The 24,892-nt window shown below is 41.1% G+C and overlaps 1 protein-coding gene across 8 annotated transcripts in view; it reads left to right on the forward strand.

Moving 5' to 3' along the window:
• The window catches only part of AFF3 (ALF transcription elongation factor 3), a 606,392-nt gene that overhangs the window by 114,246 nt on the left and 467,254 nt on the right, over nt 1-24,892 (forward strand). For 7 of the 8 annotated variants that reach the window (XM_055243815.2, XM_063617612.1, XM_063617611.1 and 4 more), the window contains 4 exons: nt 16,646-16,720; nt 19,282-19,402; nt 20,744-21,056; nt 21,183-21,568. In XM_055243815.2, the coding sequence (XP_055099790.1) occupies nt 16,646-16,720; nt 19,282-19,402; nt 20,744-21,056; nt 21,183-21,568 (895 nt within the window). The remainder of the gene's footprint in view (nt 1-16,645; nt 16,721-19,281; nt 19,403-20,743; nt 21,057-21,182; nt 21,569-24,892) is intronic. The other variant, XM_063617614.1, reaches the window with a different exon arrangement.

The following is a 24,892-nucleotide window of genomic DNA, read 5'->3' on the forward strand; positions in this document are numbered from 1 at the left end:
GGTGATTTAATTATTTTCTGATTATTACATGTTAGGTTTCTTCTAGTTTGCCCCTCTTATATACAATTCTCTGATGGAAATTCATGCACATAAATCTGAGCATTTCTGACAGTTTTCTTTGGTCAGATTCCTAGGAGAGCTTATCGAGGTAAAGTGTTCTTTTTAAAGGTTCTGAAAATGTTCTACAAAATACAAAATTGTTTTTAGGAAGTTTCTTCTGATTTACTATTCCTCCAGTTGCCTGGGAGACACCACTGTCACCTAATACCACTGTCACTGGTATTGAATATTACCTTTCCAACTAATTGAAAAAAAGCTGTTTCAACTTTGCAGGTAAAAATGATTTCACCTTGATTTGGTTTGTATTTCCTTGATGATTAATGAGGATATGCAGTTTTCAGATATTTATCATTCTTTTGTGAATTTAATGTGCCTGCTAAAATAATTCACATGGATAGTAAATGGACAGTGAATTTGCAGAATTACCAATGTTTTCATAGTAAAGTAATGAGATACTATTAGTTAACAACCTTTAATGTTTAAGAAAATATAATATGCTTAACATTAATATTAAGAAATGGTGTTACATTTATTACTGATGATTTCCTTGCTGTGTAAGACTGGTAAATACTAGTCAGAAAAAACTGCTTAAAATGTAAATATTTGGGAACAGGGAACACATTTTTATCTCAAGTTCTAATTTTATTACATACTAACTTGGGAAGAAATAATAACTCATGTTAATCAAACAGCAAAGTTTGACTAGATAGGAGTAAAGGATACAGTTTTATGCAAAAACTGAGAAGAGTACTGATGAAATTTTAAAGGTAGGAGAGATGTGGTTAGGGGGATGAACAAGGAAGAGGAATAGACGGTTAGTAAATCTGTAGCCAGGAGAGTAGAATTCAGACTTCCTGGAAGGCGTTGGCAGTTCAGTAAATTGTTATCTATCTATAAATTAAAAAGTTCTAGAAGCCTTGGTACCCAAGTTCAGTCTGCAAGTTCAGTCTGGAGGTCCTATATCTCTTGGAAGGAGACAAGTTGAGTTTATAAAGAGAAGCCCCCAGGCCGGGTGTCAGAAGACCTGCTATCTTCTGAGGTATCCTGGGGAATATTGTAGCTTATTTATCACAGACCCCCATTATTCTGGAGCAGATGCAAATTAGGTGCTATCAGAATAGATACAGTGAGCTTGTTTTTGTTTTTTGCCTGCCTGAGTACAGAGGAATTACTTTGAGACTTGGAATGTCCTTAGTCAACCTGGAGTTTGGTTGGGATTAAAGCCTATAGGATAGGTTTGTGGAAACATTGGTCTAGTTCACTTTTTTTCTCTATTTATTTTTATTTTTCCATAGGTTATTGGGGTACAGGTGGTGTTTGGTTACATGAGTAAGTTCTTCAGTGGTGATTTGTGAGATTTTGTGCACTCATCACCTGAGCAGTATGTACAGTACCCTATTTGTAGTCTTTTATCCCTTGCCACCCTCCCACCCTTCCCCCCAAGTCCCCAAAGTCCATTGTATCATTCTTATGCCTTTTTGTCCTCATAGCTTAGCTCCCACATATCAGTGAGAACATACGGTGTTTGACTTTCCATTCCTGAGTTACTTTACTTAGAACAATAATCTCCAGTCTTATCCAGGTCACTGCAAATGTCATTAATTCATTCCTTTTTATGGCTGAGTAGTATTCCATTTTATATATATATATTTATTTATATATATTTATATATATATTATTTATATATATTTATATATATCATTCACAGTTTCTTTATCCACTTGTTGATTGATGGGCATTTGGGTTGGTTCCACGATTTTGCAGTTGTGAATTGTGCTGCTATAAACATGCGTGTGCAAGTATCTTTTTCGTATAATGACTTCTTTTCCTCTGGGTAGATACCCAGTAGTGGGATTGCTGGATCAAATAGTGGTTCTACTTTTAGTTATTTAAGGAATCTCCACACTGTTTTCCATAGTGGCTGTACCAGTTTACATTCCCACCAGCAGTGTAGAAGTGTTCCCTGATCACCACATCAACAGTAGATGTTGATCTACTGTTTTTTGATTTTTTGATTATGGCCATTCTTGCAGGAGTAAGGTAGCATCACACTGTGGTTTTGATTTGCATTTCCCTGATCATTAGTGATGTTGAGCATTTTTTCATATGTTTGTTGGCCATTTATATATCTTCTTTTGAGAATTTTCTATTCATGTCCTTAGCCCACTTTTTTATGGGATTGTTTGTTTTTTTCTTACTGATTTGTTTGAGTTTATTGTAGATTCTGGATATTAATCCTTTGTCAGATGTATAGATTGTGAAGATTTTCTCCCACTCTGTGGGTTGTCTCTTTACTCTGCCGACTGTTCCTTTTGCCGTGCAAAAGCTCTTTAGTTTAATTAAGTCCCAGCTATTTATCGTTGTTTTTATTGCATTTGCTTTTGGGTTCTTGTTCATGAAATCCTTGCCTAAGCCAATGTCTAGAAGGGTTTTTCCAATGTTATCTTCTAGAATTTTTATAGTTTCAGGTCTTAGATTTAAGTCCTTAACATCTTGAGTTGATTTTTGTATAAGGCGAGAGATGAGGATCCAGTTTCATTCTCCCACATCTGGCTAGCCAGTTATCCCAGCACCACTTGTTGAAAGGGGGGTCTTTTCCCCATTTCATGTTTTTGTTTGCTTTGTCAAAGATCAGTTGGCTGTAAGTATTTGGGTTTATTTCTGGGTTCTCTATTCTGTGCCATTGGTCTATGTGCCTATTTTTATACCAGTACCATGCTGTTTTGGTGACTATGGCCTTATAGTATAGTTTGAAATCAGGTAGTGTGATGCGCCCAGATTTGTTCTTTTTGCTTAGTCTTGCTGTGATTATGTGGACTCTTTTTCGGTTCCATATGAATTTTAGAATTTTTTTTCTAATTCTGTGAAAAATGATGGTGGTATTTTGATGGGGATTGCGTTGAATTTGTAAATTGCTTTTGGCAGTATGGTCATTTTAACAATATTGATGCTACCCATCCATGAGCATGGGATGTGTTTCCATTTGTTTGTGTCATCTATGATTTCTTTCAGCAGTGTTTTGTAGTTTTCCTTGTAGAGGTCTTTAGCCTCCTTGGTTAGGTATATTCCTAAGTATTTTACTTTTTTTTGCGGCTATTGTAAAAGAGATTGAGTTCCTGATTTGACTGTCTGCTTGGTTGCTGTTGGTGTATAGGAGAGCTACTGAATGGACTAGTTCATTTTTGAGGAGTGAGGAAGGAAGGGGTTGGTTAGGAAGAAGGAGAATGAAGAAAATAGGCCTAGCCTGGTAGGGAGAGCCAGGATCCTGGTATAGTGTAGCACATAATCCTGTGCTGTATTTGATAGTTACTACCTTAATTTTACATTTTTCATGTTTATAGATAGTTTAAAGGGAAAGAACAAATTACAACATACATTGTCGATATTTTTAAAATGTAATGCTTTGTATTTAAAAAGTAACATGTGCAGTAAAACCCCCAACTAAAGTGGAAGAATATAAATTCTTCCGCACTTCTCACCACTCTATCCTTCACCTCAAGATAACTATTTTAAAATTTTCATGTGTCTATAAATGCACACACATTTTATGTACAAGTGATTATATAATCCATGCTTTTCTACAAATTATTCTTTTCATTCAATATTTGTATCTTGGATATTCCCCATATCTATACATTTAAATCCACTCCATCCAATGCAATGACTACAGTCTTCTATTGCATGAAGTGCTATAATTTGTTAACCAGTCTCCTAAGAATGGATATTTCATTGGTTTTACAATTACTTTTGTTTTATAATAATAATTATTATTTTTGAGATGGAGTTTTGCTCTTGTTGCCCAGGCTGAAGTGCAGTGGCGTGATCTTGGCTCACCACAACCTCTGCCTCCCGAGTTCAGGCAATTCTCCTGCCTCAGACTGCCGAGTAGCTGGGATTACAGGCATTTCGCCACCATGCCCAGCTAATTTTGTATTTTTTTGTTAGTAGAGACGGAGTTTCTCCATGTTAGTCAGGCTGATCTCGAACTCCCAACCTCAGGTGATCCACCCGCCTTGGCCTCCCAAAGTGCTGGGATTACAAGCAGGAGCCACTGCACTCGGCCTGTTTTATAATATAAATAATTCTGTAATGAAATTCTAAATATGAAAGGTATATTCCTAAATATGCTATTGCTTGTTCAAAGTCAGTGTTTAATGACAGCCTACCCAGGCTACCTGTCTGAGATGGAGAAATAGTGTTTCTTTCTGAACTGTGGCTATGTTAGTCATCTTTCATTTAGGTATTAATGATATTTTACCTTAGCAGAGCACTTTAACATTGCCAACCACTGATCACAATGTATGGATTGGTTTCTTAACCCTGCTTGAGATGAGGGTCTAAGGCACAGAGTTCTGACTTGTCTCTGCTTGGATCTTAGCTGAATCTTCTCATTTCTGGCACAATGTTAATATCTTTGAAGGTAGAGGGGGCTCCTTGGAAACTATGGGTTCAGGGATAGGAAGTATTCTTCTTGTTTAATGGGAGGCCTTGCTGTTTCTCCCTTTTCTGTAATTCTAAGATGACCTGGAATCATTTGCTTCTTGTTCAAGACATCTTCAAGTTTAGTAATTTTCTAGTATGTTTCCCAGAAGATATGTAGTATCTTCTGTTAATGCATGTACAATTTTAATTCCAAAAGGACAATGTGACACTTCTATATTTCTTTGTGCCAGTCGTAAACAAAATTTGGTAAAAGCTAGCTTGATCAACTCCTTGAGGCTGCTGCTTCCAGAATGTACCTGAAGCAGCTTTATGTATTATAGTATGCGCTTTACTGTCCGGGAAGACCAGACAAATCTCATGTGTTGTTTATCCTTACTGGCTCAGTGAAGGGAGGGCTTCAGTGAGAAGGAACACCAGATATTTATTCATCCATCCATTCAACAAATGGTAATTGAGTGCTTAAGGGGAGCCAGGCATTGTTCTCAGCTAAGCTGAGAGATGTGTTCTCTGAAGTCCAGTGGATGGAGGCCCCAAAGGGCCCAGACAGCTGGGAAACCCAGATGGAGGCCCACAGAATGGAGGCCTGCTAACTCATCAGAGGACTAATTGATGTTGAGTTGGCAGAGATCAAGGATGGGGAGAAATGTGAAGTGTCTCCCCCATCTCTTCCTGTGTGTACAACTAAATGCTGAACCCCACCTACCCTAGCTTGTCTTTTGTTCTGTGCAGTGTTTCGAGGAAGAAGAGCCTTCTTCATGGGCTCTCTTCACATTAATAAATTTATCTCCATATCACAGAGCTAGCTGCCTGTATTGCCTGTGTCATTGGACTTGCTGTGTTGTATGTGGGTGTATATGGGAAGCATAAAAAGAGACAGGGCTGGGCACAGTGGCTCATGCCTGTAATCTTAGCACTTTGGGAGGCCAAGGCAGGTGGATCACTTGTGGTCAGGAGTTCAAGACCAGCCTGGCTAACATGGCAAAACCCCATCTCTACTAAAAATAAAAAAATTGGCCAGGCATGGTGGTGCATGCCTGTAATCCCAGCTACTTGGGAGGCTGAGACATGAGAATCTCTTGAACCCAGAAGGCGGAGGTCGCAGTGAGCCGAGATCACACCACTGCACTCCAGCCTGGGTGATAGAGTGAGACTCTGTCTCCCCTCTCAAAAAAAGTGGGAAGGGAGGAAAAGAAAAAAAGGGAAACATTTTAAGGTAAGAGGAAACAAACACATTGTTAGAGGGGACTTCATGTCCTCTTTGCAACATTTCTTAAAGATTTGTGATAATTATCATGCTTAGGCAGCCCCATGATATATAACATTCCTAATGTTCTAGGGAATCAAGTAAAATATTTGTATGATAGATTAGGTGTCTAACTGAAATTGGGAACTTGTGAGTGATGCCACAGCTATAGGAAGACCCCTTGGTTTTCTGACATTGTTATATGGATATTTAGAATTAATCGTCTTTAGTGTCACTAGCACAGAATGAATTATAGAACTGTGGAATTCAAACAATTCATAATTCTTAATGTCTTCCTCTGAGTCAAGCTTAATTGACTACAGAGTTTTCACCAAAGGAAGTTATAGAAATGTCCTCCACAGTACCTGTGTGGAAGTTGTGGTCACAGACATTTTTTGTCCTGTGTAGCTGGTACTTTGTGTATAATGAGCATTAAATAATATTTTTTAAATTGAAAAGCATAAACTTTTTAGAACTTAAGTTGTTTTAAATATCCACAATTTCCATGCAACTTGGAATCCTGATTCTAATACTTATTGTGTGACTTTTGCAAACTGTTTAAATTTAAGCCCCACTTTTTTCATTGATGAAAGGCCTTTATCTATAAAATGAGCATAAATAAGGTTTATGGCACAGATCTTGTATCATTTTTAGATTTATATGCTTTCATTAAAATTTTGTGTTTTGTATAAATAAGGAGGTTTGTTGAGGGGGTAAATAAAATAACAAATATAAACTTTCTTTATAAGCTTTCCAGCACCAGGCAGTTGCTCAATATTACTGTTATTATGATTCCCACTATTACTAAATTCTGTAGCCATAAATAAAATGTAGGACTCAGGATCTGAATGGGGTTTAGTTGTGTGTGTTCAAATTGTGATATGCATACAGCCTAAATTTTGAAAAGGAAGGAAAAAGCATGAAACATTCATTTACCACATATTTTTAATGTATCTTATACAATTTTATTCAGTGCCCCCTCTGTGCCAGCGTGCAAACAGGAGAACCAGATCGCGTGTTTCAGGAAACCAGGAATTAGACTGCCAGGCACTCTTCTATGTGCTGAGGATACAATTTGATAGAAACTAGATGTAGACTTTCTTCTTATGGTACGGTTTAATAAAGGATTCAGATAATTAGCATAAGAAGTGCCATTATCGGGGAGAGTGGAGGGTTCTATGTAGGACTTATATAGGGCCCCGGGGTTTGGTGAGGGGAGTCTGGGAATGTTCCCAAGAGGGAAAAATCACTAAAATGAGACCTTCAGGATCAGGAGGAGGAGGGCAGATAGATAGCAGAGGTGTTCAAGGTACAGGAAGGAGCCATAACAGAGAAACTGGGAAGATTGGGAGCTGACCTTGAGCAGATGAGCAGGGGCTAGGTCCTGCAAAGCCGTGGCTACCAGATTGGGACTCTATCCTGAGGGCAGGGCAGTGGCATGACCAAACTGCTCTTTTTTAAAGAAACACCATCCTGGCTTGATGGGGGAGGAGCGATTGGGCTGGGGTAGGAGCGATTGGGCTAGGGTAGGAGCGATTGGGCTGGGGTAGGAAGAACAGCCAGGAGATATATTTTAGGAGGCTCTGCAGGGGGCTGGAAGGGAGCCCATGGTGGCTTGGGCCAAGGAGTTGGCAGTGCAGAAGGAGAGAGTTGGACAAGTATGAGCGGTCTTCAGGTAGTAGAGTTGACAGGTCTAGAGGGGGTTGATTGGATATGGGGGTATGGGAAATCACAGATTCCAGATGATGCCCAGGTTTCTGACTCAGGCAACTAGGTGGGTAGTGCTGCCACCTGCTGACACAGGCAACAAGTGGAGGCTGGGGTTGGGGTTGGCGTGGTGGTGAGCTAAGTCTGGACATGCAGGCTGTCTATGAGAAACCTGACTTGAGAAGGCCACACAGGGAGTTGGATAATTGGTAGCTGAGAAGAGAGATTTGAGTGAGTCTTGGAGACTTGTACAACATCAACATAAAGATGGCACCTGAAGGCAAGGAATGAATGACATCTCCCATAAAGACTGTCACTTGAGAAGAGACCAGGTTTTGCACAGAGCCTGGAGTGTCACAGGAGGGAAACATGGCAAGCAAACTGAGGAGCAGCCAGAGAGACAAGAGGGAGACCACGATCTCATGGTACCAGAGGGCCAGGAAAGGAGGCCTCTGAAGGGCAGTGCTAGCCAAGGGGAGGCAGGGGAATGAAAAGCATCCATGGATTGCCCTATGAGGAAGTTGAAGCCTGGCTGTGAAGAGGAGAACCAGATTGCATGTTTAGGGAAACCATGAATTGGAGAGAGATAGCAAGTGTAGACAGCTTTGCAGAAAACTGTGGCTGATAAGAGAAGATGTAATGGCAAGAAAGAGGGTCAGGGAGGGCTTATCATTCTCTTTTTCTAAATACAGGGGGGCCCTGACCAGGTTTATTTGCTGATTCAAAAAAGCCAGTTGAGACCAAGAGCAAACAGGAGAAAGTGGCATCTATGGGAAGGTGGGGTTGGGGGGATAGGCCTCAGAGCCCAGGTGGGGGAGTTAGCCTGGGGAGGAGAAAGGGCTCCCCCCAGAGGGGAGGAAAGGGTGTGAAGACTGAGGTGAGGGAAGGTTGGAGGAGGGAAGTTGAGGCGCATCTGACCACTGGTGACTGAGGAACCAAGCCCCTGATCTCACACCCCGATTCTGCTTTTGTGGTGACCACAGGGGCTGTTCTGTGTTCTCTTCCAGATTCTGATATTTTTATTGTCTTATTTCTCTCTTCTCTGTCCTCTTGACCCACTGAGACTTCTAGCTAAGCTGACACTGCTTGTACCAAAACAGATCATTCTCTCTTCACACAGGGTGTCCTTCCCTCTCAGGTACATCAGTGAGTTTATTCTGGTGGTTTCCACCTGTGTTGTCTCCGTGGGGAACCGTCATGGTTGGCCTGTCAGGGTGATTAGCTCTCATGAGGCATTTGGGGCCGTGCATCTCCTTTTAATTCTTCCTTTTTGAAAAGTCAGTTCTATTTATCTTCTTTCTAGCCTAAGGCTTGTTCTCTACCTCACAGGTAAGTTGATTCAGTTCAATGAATAGCAGTAGTTCAAGGTGACTCTTAACTCCTTTTCAGAAACCCCATTTCAACCACAGCCTATCTCCTTAGTAGTCCTGGGAGAAAAAGAAGTCGAGTTGGATTCGGGAAGAGCATGAGCCATTTTTTAAGGCTAATGTTGAGGGTCTCTGGGCTTTCTGGGTCCATGAGACTGACCCACCTGAAGTATGGGGATTGGATGAGAGGATTCAGACACCCTTCTCCCCTCTGACTTCAGGCACCAGCCCGTGACCCTGAGTGGACACAGCAAGGATTGCAGGGAAGGGCATCATGGTTAAAACATAAGCATGTTATAAAATATGACTCATTGTGTAGATAGCTTTAAAAATTCCTAGGAGCTGAAGTTTAGAAACTGGTGCTGTAAAGTGAAAATGAAATTTAACTGAGCATTTGGTGGAGGAAAAATAATTTATTGGCTCTCCCATGAAAAGCCCTGGAAGTCAGCATCCTTCTCATCGCAGACACCTGTGACTGATGACGGCCCTGTGTTGCTGCTAGGAAGGGAGCACTTTGAAATAGCATAGTAGGGACTTTGCAAGTGGGTCTCATTTGGTTAAGTTACTGCCTTTGTGAGGCTCTGCTGCGTCTTTATATTCTACCAAGGAGAAGATGGTAAATCAGAGTAATTGCTTCATCCCAAGGCACTTTTATATTGTAAAGGAAAAAGGTCCTGTTAAGAAACTCAAATTAACTTCTGCTGTTTATACTATATGGAAAGACTCTGAAAGCTGCTTGTCATACAGCCTGGCAGTTTATTTATCATGGAACAATTCCATTAGAGCCTGACACTTGTTCTCATGGCACCAAGACTTAGGATCCCTCAGGAAAAGCATTTAACCCTTGGAAATGCAAAGCTGTCATTTATCTGTCATCTCTCTAAAACCCACTGGAGTATATTTACGAGAGAGATTTGAAACAGTCATCGTTCCACTGAACTAGAAATGGAGTTGGAACTCAGTAAATGATCAGTAAAAAACTGATGAGTGTCCAATACCAGTTTGCAGCAACTCAACTGTGCTAGCTCTCTCATAAAATGAACTTACTGTGGCATTCTGTATTTCTTAAGGAATTCAGTATGCAGAATTCACACTTAAAAATCAGTAAAATGGGGGAGTCGGTTTACCTTACAGCTTCTGAAATCTTCTGTTTGAAAAAATGTAGGGACTAGAGTATTAGTTCACTGCTAGTGCTGTGTCATTTGAATTGCATATTCCAGTTATATTTTATAGGTTTTAGAAGAATTCTTAAAATTAGCCTATATATATACATATATATATACGTGTATATACGTGTATATATATACATATATATATACGTGTATATACGTGTATATATATACGTATATATATGTGTATATATATATACGTATATATATATATGGTATATATATACGTATATATACCAAGGAGGCTTAGCAGATCTTAGAAGAATGAACTGAAACAGTCATGATCTGTAAATTAATACCCTTTTGCCTAGCATTTACTAACAAAGGATGAAGGTACCATTTGTCAAAGCTTGTCAGTGAGCAGTTCCCCAGGGAGGCAGTGGAGCAGAGTCTAAGAATTTGGTCTCTGGTGCCAGACTGCCTGGCTTCACATCTAAGTGATGTCGCTTACTGGTTATGGGACTTGGACAAGTTAGTTAACCTCAGAGCCTCTTATTTCTTCACTGTAAATAGGGAGAATGCCTCTTGGGGTTTTAAATGCAGTAATTCATGTAAAGTCCATGGAGAGTAGTTGTTACTAGCAACATTTAACATGGGCCAGATGGGCCTGGGAGGATGACATAGACCCAGAAAATTATTTGGGATGACTGTAGTTTAAACTTGTCTGTGGGTCTTTGTGACTTTGTGACTCCCTTTAATGTCATAGTTTCTCAAAAGATATAGTACAGAAGTGGTTATGGCACAGACCACCCTCAATCTCATTCCTGTTCTGGTAGAACAGGTCAGCATAGCTAAAGTAGAGATCTAGAAATGCTCCCAGAAAATATTTTCAAGATTGAATTAAGATTGAGATAACCTTTACTTGTTTGTGGTCAGAGACAAACAAGTAAAAGGGGACCGATATTTTTGAGGAGTCCATGGTGGAAATAATACACAGTGGGTGAAAGGAGTGCTGGTGAGCCAATGTTATAGTGCTGTTGGGGGAAAGTAGAGTGAACATTCATGAGAACGGAAATTACTTGGCTCATAAGGAAAATCCAGTATAAGTGAGCAGGGGCATAGTCATGTTCTTTAGGATTTAAGAATTTGTTATATGCACTGTTGACTATTTCTCACTCCTCAACAGATTTTTAACCACTAGCACCTTCACTACCACTTTCACCACCACCAACACCATTACCACTACCACCAGCATCGTCATCATCACCACCACCACCATCTCTACTGTCACCACCATTATCATCACAACCACCACCATGATTACCATTACCACCACTACCACCATCATCACCACCATCAACATCACTACCGTCATCACCATTATAACAATCACCACCATATCATCACCACCACGACCGTCACCATCAGTACCACCAGCACCATCACCACCTTCATCACCAACACCATTACCACCACCATCACCACCACCATCAGCATCACTACCATCACCATCGCCACCACTACCACCACCACCATCACTACTACTATCACTAACATGTTCACCACCAATACTATCACCATCGCCACCACCACCATCACCACCAGTACCATCACCACTTTCATCACCAACACCATTACCACCACCATCACCATCTCCACCACCACCATCACTACCACTGCCACCACCACCACCATGACCATCACTACCGTCACCATCACTACCACCATCACCATCACTATCACTACCACTAACATGTTCACCACCACTATCACCATCGTTACCACCACCATCATCACCACCACTACCACTGCCACCACCACCACCACTACCACTGCCATCACCACCACCACCATCACCACCACTACCATCATTATCACAACCACAGTCATCATCAGCATCACAACTACCACCACCACCATCACCATTGCTACCACCACCACCACCACTACCACCACCATCACCATCACTGTCATCACCACCATTATCACAATCATCACCATCACCGTCACCACCACTACCACCACCTTCACCGCCACTACTGTCACCATTGCTACCACAACCACCATCATCATCACCATCATAACCATCATCACCATCACTACCACCAGCACTACTACCAGTACTTCTGCTGCCACTATCACCACCACCATCACCATCACCACCATCGCACCTATAACATCACAACCACAACAACTCAGAGCTTCAAAAGACTCCAGTTGGGAGATTCTTGCCTTTTTACCACGTTCTACCTTCAGCCTCACCTTCTCTGTCTGAGTTGCCTCTGTCCCATGCTCACTCTCTTTCTGCCTTTCAGTCCACCAGCTATGTCTATAGATTAAGAAGGGAATTTGCAAGTACACTTCAGCAACCTTGCTTTACTCTAATTTAAAAAACAATTTTTAATTTTTATCGTTTGCTTTTATAAATAATGAGATGTTAATTAGTTTGACTCATTAAATTTAAAACAATTGTTATAATTTTGGAGTGTTTGATTAAATTTCCTTAATTATACACAGCGCTTACACTGCTGCTCTGGAGAGCAGGGGAGTTTCTGGGGAACGTTCGTCTCCTTATGCCTTTCTTCCTCCTCCTCACCCTCATGGCTCCAGGTCCATGCCCAGGGAACATGTTAGCATGTTGTCAGGTCTCAAAGTATCTGAAAAGATTGTCTTCTCTGTGGCCAGGCTGCTTAGAGGCAGCCTGATGTAAACTGTAAAAAGGGGGAGAGTGTTTCTCTGTTTCCTCTGCATCCACCCTTCATGCATTTGCTCCAAACCAAATCTGCTCTTAGGAAGGGATCAGACGAACCTATTTAGAGTGAGGTAGCGATGATAGGTTAGCAGTGGGTAAACCACATAAATGAAACTTTAAATGAGGAATTCCACCTTGTTAAAGAAGTAAGGTGGGCCAGGCACAGTGGCTTACGCCTGTAATTCCAGCACTTTGGGAGGCCAAGGCAGGTGGATCATGAGGTCAGGAGATCGAGACCATCCTGGCTAATGTGCTGAAACCCCATCTCTACTAAATATATATATATAAAAAAATTAGCTGGGTGTGGTGGCACGTGCCTGTAGTCCCAGCTACTTGGGAGGCTGAGGCAAAAGAATCACTTGAACCTGGGAGGTGGAGGTTGCAGTGAGCTGAGATCACCCTACTGCCCTCCAGCCTGGGCAACAGAGTGAGACTCTGTCTAAAAAAAAAAAAAAGGAAGCAAGGTGGTATGGAGAGGGTGACATAACCGCCTCTGAATATACTCCCAAAGGCCACTTACTAGTAATCCATGTATTTTGTACCTCTAAGCCCTTCTTCCTTTCCATCTCCTTAACCTGCCCTTTTCCCAAGACCCAGCTCAAAGCTGGTCTCCTGCAGGAAACAATGCTGATTCCCTGTGCTACCCCTGCCAGTGACCTGACCACAGGCTGCTCACGTTGTTTGATTGTGAATAGGTACCCTTCTTCCTTTTCCCCATTCTCCTTGCCTCAGACTGTTGTCTTCTCATCAGCAGAATGGCTCAATCACGACCCTGTCTCCCCAGTATCTGACACAGTGGTATTCAGAAAATGCTTTTGGACGAAAGTGAATTGTGTTTTTCTTATTTGAAAAGGACCGTATTTTAAAAACATGCAAAACGTGATGACTTTTTCTAAAAGATAGGCGAGAGGTGGTTCATTCTCTTCTCCTTGAATTCACTTATTTCTTAGACCCCCGCAACTCTGGAGACACATCAGTAGTTTGGATAATTTTTTAAAAAATAGGAATAAAACATTTTGATGATTCTAGTCAAGGGATACAATTGGCTTCATATACCCTTGCCTAAAAGTCTCCTCCGTGGGAAATGCAGTTTGCTTGGAACGAGCGCTCCAAAACAAACTGCATTTCATCAGATTTCATCAGGCTACATGTGGATGAGTGCAGTGGGGAGGAGGTCATCCACCCTGGCTGGCTGGGTCTGCTGAATCAACCTGTGGCTCAGCCAGAGGGCAGGCTGTCCTGGCTCCAGCACCTTTCTCACCAGTAGGGCAGCCTAGGGAGAGATTGGAGCAGGTTAATGAATGGGTAGCATTTGATAAAAATAGTGACATCAGTAGCCCTTGCTGGGCAACTTTAGAATCTTATCATTTTTTATTTTTTTATTCACTCCTCTATCTTCCATTCCACAATTCTAGGTTACATAGGTCTGCTTTGTGTGTGAGCTGTGGAAAGAGACTGATTTCTATCCTTGCTGTAAAAAATTATAACAGTTGAGACTTTATTCCAGAATTCTCCTCATGGTTCTCTCTGTCTGACTGGGAAATAGCTTGCCTTATTTTATTTATTCCTGTTTTGCCTCTGTGGGGCTCATGTTAACTACTCACTACTGGGCTTGTAGACATCAGGGTTTAAGAGGTGCCACCACTTCTTGGCTCCAGGATAGCTGCTGTTCTCTGGGCAGAGCTGAGTAAGGTACTTTGGACATTGCTGTTCCTTTTACACAGTGTGTCTTTATGACATTGTTTTGATGATCAAACTCTTATCCTAAGTTTCTTGATCTTTAAAAAAGTTAACCTAGTCATAATATTCACCATCACTGTCTTTCTCCAAGGGGCATTGTGAGGATAATTAAGGGACATATAGGTGAAATGTTTTGAGCTCAATGGAAGAGAAAAGCCATCAGGCTCATAGATGTTACTTTTATTTAGTTTCATGCTGTTACCGTATGATCAAGAATAGATGAATTTTGGAAATGATGACAGTTTCATGTTTAGACGTCTATTTCTACTTAACCACCATAATTGGCCTTGGCTGGAGCTCTACAAGATACCACAATTTGGCCGGGCGCGGTGGCTCAAGCCTGTAATCCTAGCACTTTGGGAGGCCGAGGTGGGCGGATCACGAGGTCAGGAGTTCGAGACCATCCTGGCCAACATAGTGAAACCCTGTCTCTACTAAAAATACAAAAAAATTAGCAGGGCGTGGTGGTGGGCGCCTGTAGTCCCAGCTACTCAGGAGGCTGAGGCAGGAGAATGGTGTGAACCCGGGAGGCAGAGCTTGCAGTGAGCCGAGATGGTGCCACTGCACTCCAGCCTGGGGGACAGAGCCAGACTCTGACTCAAAAAAAAAAAAAAAAAAAAGATACCACAATTTATAGATTTAAAACAAATAAGTGAGAAATGATCAAAAATGTTTTTACTACATTTTTTATTTGCTATTTTTTTAATTCTAAAAATAAATAGGCCCTTTAAAGGAGCTGATTAAAAAGGTTTATTTTCTGGGAATGTTATGCATCTGCAACAAATAATAAATAATATTGAAGCAGTTGGCTACCTCCACTTTCATGCAAAATAAATAAATACATTTGGTGACATACATTTGAGGAATGTGATTTTTGTAATTTTTATAGAAATAGGAACAACTTTACAGATGATAGAAATTTTTACCATCTGCTAGTAACAAAGAAACATAACTCATAACGTGCGACACATTTTGAGTTTAATGTATATGTTGGCATGCCGGGAATTGGAATTCTCTTAGACCTAAGTCAGCCGTCCCAGGGGAAGCTGACCTGACTTTCAGCTTGTCAGGGGAAAGCTTTCTTTGCTTTTAAAGCATGATCTTCACATTGCTCAAATGGCAGGGGGATGAAGAGGGCTAAGCTTTCATGGCAAGAGATGAAGAGAAAGGCAGTCTGCAGGCTGGTGAGCACCGGCACGATTTTCACTTGTAATTAGTGGAATGGGGGCTCACTGTTGAGAAGCTACTGTCTTTGTCAGTCAAAACATTTAGTATTGGTGGAAAGGTGAGAGTTCAGACACTTAGGGAGATACAGGGAGTGGGAAGCCCAGCCTTTCTCTTACAGTGACATCTGCTTTAAGCAAGTGACGTTTTAGCTCCCTAGCCATGAAATAACATGTGGTAGGGGGCTTGTGCTTCTAGTTAAAGAGAAGGAATGGGTGGGTTAGTTTTAAGAAGCAGCTCCGTGGAGGCTACAGAGCTGCCCACCAAGGAAGGAGGAGAGAAACCAAAGGGAAGGCATTGCCTTTCTTTTTGAGTTTCCTTTCCTCTCCTTTGAAGAAGTGGGGACGTTGCCATTTCGAGTCATTTTGGCTTCATCTTATGGTGTGTAAGCATGGCATGAGCATGATGGCGGGCCCCTGAAAAGACGGCTAGTGGATTTCTATTAGTAGATTATGAGTAAGTGGTCCTGAGGGTGTTCACTCCTTCTTGGTATTAGGAGCTGTAGGCTGGTTATGCGGGTAGAACTTCATTAGTGGATTTTATCTAGCAATCTGGATGCTTTAGAAAGCATCTTGGAGTGCTTTGGGGTATCTTTCAGCTTAAAGGGGTTGGGGGATGAGGCAGGTTTAGTTAAAGGGGAGCATCTTTTCTCTCACCTCCAACATTTTCAGAGTAGGACATGGCTCATAACTCCCAGACCTTGGAAATGTATTGGGTCTGATATCTGCCTAATTAATTTTGGTTTTTATCCTATTGCCTTTGTCTTAAACATTTAAGCCATACTGAAAAATAAGTGGAGTTTATGAATCTGTTTTCATGGCTGCATCTACTGTTGTCCCTTCCTTCGTTCAGCTTGCCTCCCGTTCTGACCCTCTGGGATCCCGGATCCTTTCCCCTTAGCTTCTGGAAAATATGCTGACAGACTCATGCACACTAAGATACTCAAGGCTAATCAGGTTTAAAGTGTTTCCGCTTCTTGTGGTGTTTATATTTCTTGCAGGGGTGAAGACATCTTAAACCAGAGGAATGACTCTCTAGTTGTGGAATTTCAGTCATCAGCCAGCAGATGCAGGAGGTATTATTTTGGGCATGGGGGCCTTCTGAGAAGCCCAGAAATCATTCTCAGTGACCACCTGCCTGCTCCATCTTACATAAGGCCACTTTGTACATCACACCAGTCTTGTGTGTCTGGTTAGGTTGACCTGACTGAGGGCAGCAAGCATGTGTGTGGGAGTCCCTGCTATGTATGGGAAAAGGGGAGAGTTATGATGCATGCTGTGCAAGGTTTTTTTTCTTTTGAGATGGAGTCTCGCTCTGTCACCCAGGCTGGAGTACAGTGGTGCAATCTTGGCTCACTGCAAGCTCCACCTCCCGGGTTCATGCCATTCTCCTGCCTCAGCCTCCCGAGTAGCTGGGACTACAGGCGCCCACCACCGCGCCTGGCTAATTTTTTGTATTTTTAGTAGAAATGGGGTTTCACCGTGTTAGCCAGGATGATCTCGATATCCTGACCTTGTGATCCACCCATCTCGGCCTCCCAAAGTGCTGGGATTACAGACATGAGCCACAGTGCCCAGCCGCTTTTTGTTTTCCAACTGCAGGTGTCAATATTGTTCCAAAAGCTAGAAATTCATAATGAAACTAGAATTCTCCTGTTGATTAAAGACTACTTCATATCCATCTGCAGTGTGGGTCATATGTCCTCAGAGCAGTCTCCATTTGAAATCCATGGAATGTTCGTGAAAGCCGGGGTTTCATATTACAAATGTCCATAAGCAGGGCAGGACCATCATACCCTCTACTGCGAACTGGAAGTCTGGTTCTGTGAATAAGAGTGTCTTTCCCATCTCCTGCTTTCCCTAGGCTGGTCACTGTCACCACAGCCACCCCAGAGAGTTCTTAGTGATCAGTGATCGTGATGTTAGTGCTGTGAGCCTCTCAATTGGTAGAAGATTCTAGAGGCTGCAGTCCCCATTATATGAAGGTCACTGGTTGGACTCCCAAATCTAATAACTGTGGGTAATATACTAAGGATGAATTAAAATGCTAATAGGCTCCATATTCTGGATCTCTTTACATTCCCTAATCTTAAATTTAAATTAAATGCCTTAGGTGCTGCAGCAGCCTTGCCAGAAGCATGTTTAGCATCACATCACCCCTTAGACAGCAAATTTAAAGTGTACCCCAGCCACATGGGCAGAGCTAGGATAAGCAATATTTATTTTACAATAATTTGTGTGTCCCCTACAGCTACATGATACATATACTTTCTGTTTTACTAAAGATAGTTATTTAGCTTTTAAAAAATCACAATTTTTATAAGTTCCTTTGAACGCACAGATCCTTTTATTATTAACAATATTTTATTAGCAATATGTTGGATTTTGTGGCACCTAAAGCTACTCCAAAGCCATTTTATAGATTACCTTCACATTTAAGCCTTATAACAGTCCCATGAAATGCCCCTGCTTTATAATGAAGTCATTAAGGCGTAGAGAGACCGAGTGGCTTTTCCATCCCCATGTCGCTGATTTGGGGAGAACCACATTTTGCAGGTGAGTGTCCCGACTCCCAGCTCAGCATCTGCCCACTGGACCAAGTAGGAGCTGGAAGCAGAATTGGCCAGGTCACTGAACCCACCTGCTTCTGCTGGGAAAGGAGGACAGAGCTCATCTTAAGGGATCTGTAAGTTCTTTTTGATTGGTAGTGTTGGTTCTGTTGTCTATACAGAGGCCAGATTTCTTTATCCAGGAAGCCAGAAAAACAAGTGCATTTCCTTCCTTCAGTAAACAGGTCACTTCCTCATCACTAGTTGAATTAACCCCTTTGTTTTCTCCTTATTAGGGGGAAGGAACACTTTATTTCCTCCTCATTTCTTCCAGTTGTTTGGTGCCTGGCCACTTCATAATTGTATTTTGAGAGAATAGATATTAATTTTCTTCAACAAAAGGCCGAGTTCCTTGATGACACAACATAATTCAATTTCCGTTCTCTCCCCTCATTGCCTGCACCCCTTCCTCCTGGCACATTTTTCATAGTTAGGAGGAGTGATAGTGTCAAATATATCAGAAGGAAGAATTGATTCAGTAGTCGTTTGACGACTTGACTGATTAACAGAGATCGGAAGAAGGCTCGTAACTGTGAAAACCACTGCAGCATGGAGTTTTTACAGCTCTTTAGGGAGCTAGTTAATGAAAGAATCACTACAGAAACACAGCCATGCAAAAAGGAAAAAAAAAAAAGAACAGGAGCATTCCCATATAACACTCAGAAGCTCTGTCATAGAGAAAATATGCTCATAATTTCTATTTACACGTCACTGTAATTACCGACTGCCTTAAGATTACTTTCAGTCTTCTCCTGTCAAAGTTGCTTAGACAGTTCCTCTTTCACATACCAGGAAGAGAAACCTAGTACTGGTTGGAACTGGTCCTAAGGATTCTTTTTCCCCCAAAGAATGTAATTGTTAGACACCCCAGCACACTGCCTGATGACTCTGGCCTTTGTCTCATCCGTGTTCTTGTTATCATCACCATTTGTCCACGAACCAGACTTCTGCACTCACATGAGTGTTACATTGGGCTTTACAGTTTAATTTGTTTGTGTGATTGTTCTCTCTTCTTTTTCCTGATGCAGTGTCTATGAACCAGATAGAAATGCATTACGGAGGAAAGAACGAGAAAGAAGAAATCAAGAAACTCAACAGGATGACGGCACGTTTAATTCTAGTTACTCTCTCTTCAGTGAGCCCTACAAGGTAGATGGTTTTCAGTTGTTCATCTCTACCTCTCACTTGTTCCTCTTACTGCCTGTGATGGTGGCCTTGACTAAAAGAATTGGCCGACCAAACTTGCATCTTCTGTCTGTTGAGCCCAGGGAAGACAGCTCAGCCACCAAGTATGGGGTCTTCCCCCATAAATTGAGGTGTGTGGTTCACATGGCTTTACTGGTTACTCCGTCAGTAACATGCAACTTTTGTTTACTATTGAGATCTGCTTGCTGTGATTTTTATCAATAATACAGACTTCATCTCTGCGTTGACATATCAAGGTCAATCCCATTTGTTACGTTTTCTCAGATTGTAGAAAACAAACACTATTAGAAGGAGGTTGTGTTACGTATTTGTCGTACATGGATCATGCTACGATTAGAGTACCTGTTAGGGCTAATGAGAAAGAAAGTCTAAGATTATTTCTGATTTTTACCAAAGGCCAGAAATATAACCTTGCTTCCAAAATGAAATGTCGTCCCAGATTTCACAAATACCTTAGGCGGCATGGAGCTCTGGGTCATTCCGGCTTCCTGAACATTTAGCCCCATGTTCCTTTAAGCTTCACATTGACATCTCTTGCCTGTCACTCTGGATTTCTGGCAAGAATGATATTTAGACTAATCCCGAGCCAAATCTGACTTTTCAAGTAAAGCTTCTAACGGGACTACAATTACAGGACAATCTAATCATAGAAAGACTTAATCCAGTTCATTTTTTAAAGTTGTAATAGTTAATTTTCCTAATTTCCAGGTAATCTGTTTTAGCTGCAACACACACAATACCAAGGATAGATCGCCCTGCTCCTTTTTATTTTTTGAGACAGAGTCTCATTCTGTCACCCAGGCTGGAGTGCAGTGGCGTGATCTTGGCTCACTGCAACCTCTGCCTCCCAGGTTCAAGTGATTCTCCTGCCTCAGCCTCCTGAGTAGCTGGGACTACAGCAGCCCGACACCACACCTTGCTAATTTTTGTATTTTTAGTAGAGACAGGGTTTTGCCGTGTTGGTCAGGCTGGTCTCAAACTCCTGAACTCAGGTGTTCCGCCCACCTCGGCCTCCCAAAGTGCTGGGATTCCAGGCATGAGCCACTGCACCTGGCCGGATAGATCCCTTTTTATGCACCCCAAGGCCATTACAGGTTTCCTGTTCTGATGCATCCGCAAGTGCTGACAGACATCTTCAGAGACGATAAGGATTTCGATTTCATCTCTCAGATCTCATTCCACATGTGACAACCCTGGCTCTGTGATTGATAAGGGCACCTGTCGATTATCTCCGGTGTTTCTGTTGTCTCTAACAATAGCGTGGATGTGTTTTTCTTTCTCCAGACTAACAAGGGGGATGAACTCTCCAACCGGATCCAGAACACTTTAGGCAATTATGATGAAATGAAAGACTTTTTAACTGATAGATCCAATCAGAGTCATCTCGTTGGAGTTCCCAAACCTGGGGTTCCTCAGACTCCTGTGAACAAGATTGATGAACATTTTGTTGCAGATTCAAGAGCCCAGACCCAGCCCTCATCTATCTGTAGCACTACAACTTCCACACCAGCAGCTGTCCCTGTGCAGCAGAGTAAGAGAGGCACTATGGGCTGGCAGAAGGCTGGGCACCCACCCTCCGACGGCCAACAGAGAGCAAGTAAGCACAGGCACAGGTTGCTTAATTTGCAAAAATCTGCTAAAACCCAGAGAACTATAATGAAAAAAGAAAATCCCCATGTATCAAGCCCCTCATCCTTATCTTCCTCTTCTTCTTCCAACTCAGCACAACAGGGCTCTCTCAGGACCTTGCTTGGAGATGGTGTTGGCAGACAGCAGCCACGGGCCAAACAAGTGTGCAATGTGGAGGTGGGTCTTCAGACCCAGGAGAGGCCACCTGCCATGGTGGCCAAGCATGGCAGCAGCGGACACTGTGTTCAGAACTTTCCTCCATCCCTAGCTTCAAAACCCAGCCTGGTCCAGCAGAAACCGACTGCGTACGTGCGGCCAATGGATGGCCAAGATCAGGCCCCTGATGAGTCTCCTAAGCTGAAGTCGTCTTCGGAAACCAGCGTGCACTGCACATCATACAGGGGAGTCCCTGCCAGCAAGCCGGAGCCAGCCAGAGCCAAGGCCAAGCTCTCCAAGTTCAGCATCCCCAAGCAGGGGGAGGTGAGTCTTTATCAGCACCGTTCACGTGCAACTGCGTAGTTACAAGTGACAATTTGACCCTTGTGAATTCAGTTTCCATGTTTCTTTTTTTTCAGTGATGTGGTTGACTTCATGTGGTAAGATTTGTAGCAGTCACTAAAAGGGGAGGCATACTTTAATAATGATTTCTTAAAATCTCAAATTTATTATAATTTGAATTTTTAGAGTTCCAGCAAATGCAGTTGTGTGTGTATGCATTAGTTAGGGAAGGAATGTCCCCTTCAGTATAGTTTGAGAATTTCTTCTGAACAGCTAGTGTTCACTGAGGTATAAATAAAATTAAGAAATAAGTGAATAAGTGATTCAGAAGTAAGAAAAGCACTTAAAGGCTGTAATTTCAGTATCTGTTTACCTATTTAAGACAAATTTTTATGTAAAAGAGTTCCAAAACTCTCAGAACATTTTTGTGTTTTGAAATATTTTAACACAAACTTTACCAAGTAAACCTCATAATAGTTTTTAAATTAATTGTTTAAATTATTCAACTTTGAATATGGTGAATTATTCAAATGTTTTGGTTTGGAAATCCCGTCCTGTCTCAGACCATATTCCAAATTGATGATGGTTGTGAAGAGGACATGAAGAAAAACATATGACCATGCATACATATTTTTTGCTGTGATATTATATACTAACTAAAATTAAATGTGAGTTCTTGAACATTATACTTAAGAATTGTTCAGTTTTTTCTCTTTTTAACATATTCTTTAAAGACTGAATAACAGTGTGGCCAGAATATTCTTTGTATCTTAATTTGATTTAATAACCAAATGAAAGCAATGATTTGACATTTGTTGTTGCATTTTTGACAAGGCTGAGCTTAAACATTTCTGAACTATCATCTCAGAGATCACCACGGACTGATAGGGAGATCAATATATCACCCTTAGAGAAGACCTCTTTTTTAATCTATGAGATGTTTACACTGGTTTTGTAGAGAAAATTAAGTGACAGGTATACCGTAACTTTTTTTGATTACACGTTTATGATAGATTCTAGAAAATGTTCACTAGGAATTAATGGAAGCAAAATGTAATTTCTATAGGCATTTATGTTTTTAAAAGTTTGTAGGAGACAGACATAGATACCACCTTACAAAACTGAATTCATCAGGCTGTTTGATTCGTCATCATCAAATGACTGGTAGCAGCAAATAAATTCCGGCGTATCCTTGAGCCAGTGGTGACTGACTTTTACAACCACCAGGAACCCCTTCATTATTTAAATCTCAATTGACTTCTTGTTAAAATGGTTTTTATCTACCAGAGAAACTTCAGATTTATTAGGTAATAATTTACATGTTTGTTTATTTTGGAATTCAGTGAGTTCATAAAACTCTATTTAAAACAAAAAAGATGAATTTTTGATTGCCAGTAAAGCCTTAAGCAGATAACGGTGCAGTTTTTATGAGGCTTTTGGGTATGTCATTAATAACCTGGACACTTTCAGGATGCCCTTTGAGGACTCAGATTGGAAAGAACATGCTGTGTATGGTGTCTGGTTAGCAGAAAGAGAGGGGGATGCCTCAGACAGAGACTCATGCTGAGAGAAATCAGAGCTTTCTATGGGAAGTGTTCCATTTCCCCTATATGTAGTGACATTGAACTAGCGAGCCTGCCCTCTTCCTAACATTTTGTCCTGAATATTTCAAAAAGGCCAATCATGCTTTGATAGAGAAGAGATAAGAGGTGTTTGTAGAAGAAAGTTAAAAATTGGTGGGTGGGTTCTTTTTTTTTTTTGGTGAAGGGGGGTGCAGTGTTTATCATAGTTAAAAGCACTGCATATTAGGAGAAATATTGTAATTCGAACCTTATAACACTTGTCTGTTTAATCAGTCCACTCCCACAATAAAAACATGACTAAATTTCACAGTCAGCAGCCAAGTAGTAAGTTACTTCTACCTTTCAAACTCAGAGATCTTTGTTGACAGTATTCCAAGAGAAGATTAAGACATACTCTTTTGCAGGTACATTGTTCAATATTTATAGGCTATTCCAATAAAATCCACAATCAGGCCAGGCACAGTGGCTCATTCCTGTAATCCCAGTACTTTGGGAGGCTGAGGTGGGAGGATTGCTTGAGGCCAGAGTTCAAGACCAGCCTGGGCAACATAGTGAGATCCCATCTCTACAAAAAATAAATAAATAAATAAAATTCAGAATCATAACATAGAAGCTGAAGAATTTTATCAACCAGATTTTACTTTTGAGGGAATAAATATTTTTATTTTTTGAAAGAGGTAAAACAATTTAATGTGACAATTTCAAAAATATTCATGCTGATATTTTTAAAAATAAAGATACTGCTGGTATGAAAATGTGCTCTCAATAGTACAGACATTAATTTCCAGTGAGGTAGAGAAGGTGTTTTTTAGGGAAATTTCCAAAGAAAATGACCTGCAAGGTTATTACTTGACTATGGTTTTTCAAGATGTTAGCTACAGAGCAAGACTTATCACAGTGTGAAGAATTTGGGGGCTGGAAGGCTTAGGTAAAAATGACATAAAAACAAGGAGGGCCATGCAAAAATAACTGTTTGGCATCATATAGGTACATTCCTCATAAGAAAATCAGATTAATAACTAGGTGCAATGCAATGAGAGAATTTTTTTTTAATGTAAGATGTAATCTCCAAGAAATTTACATTAACTGAATAAATTAGACTCTAGCACATAGCTTTTAATTTGCAGTTTCTTTCATTTACAGTCCAAATTAAGTTTAAAATTGTCCTTTTAGCCCTAGGAAAATTCCCTCACCTTCATCACCCTTGTAGTAGAAAAACAATTCTGTATTATTTTTTAAAATTTGGAAATTTTGAATCCCTTTTGCCTGGTTTTACACTTCATAAACTCTTCATTCTTTCCCTTACAACATCTGCACCCTACCTGCTGCTATGGCAAATTATTTGCAATAATTCCTGAGTCTTCAATAATAGGTAATTAGTGCAGAAAAATCCAGTGCAATTTGATGTGGAAGTTAAAGACCTCAAGAGAATTCCTTAATTCGTACACCTGCTTCTTGGCTGGCTTTTTCCGACTCAGTTTTGTGTTTAATGAAAAACACATTTTTGTTGTTGTAGCTGAGTCTTTTATTCTGAACACCACTCCTCATTAAGTGAGCCTCCCTGGGAGTGCCCCTTGGAAAGGTGTCTACGGTTGGGTGAGAGATCAGGGACTAACGAATAGCCAAAGCATGCCCTCTAGAATGTTCTAGGGCACAGCACACTGAATTTTATTTCTGACTGAAGTGAATTATTTTTTGTTCACACACACACACAAATTAATAT

Source organism: Symphalangus syndactylus, chromosome 14, assembly GCF_028878055.3.
Source record: "Symphalangus syndactylus isolate Jambi chromosome 14, NHGRI_mSymSyn1-v2.1_pri, whole genome shotgun sequence".
Lineage (NCBI taxonomy): Eukaryota > Metazoa > Chordata > Mammalia > Primates > Hylobatidae > Symphalangus > Symphalangus syndactylus.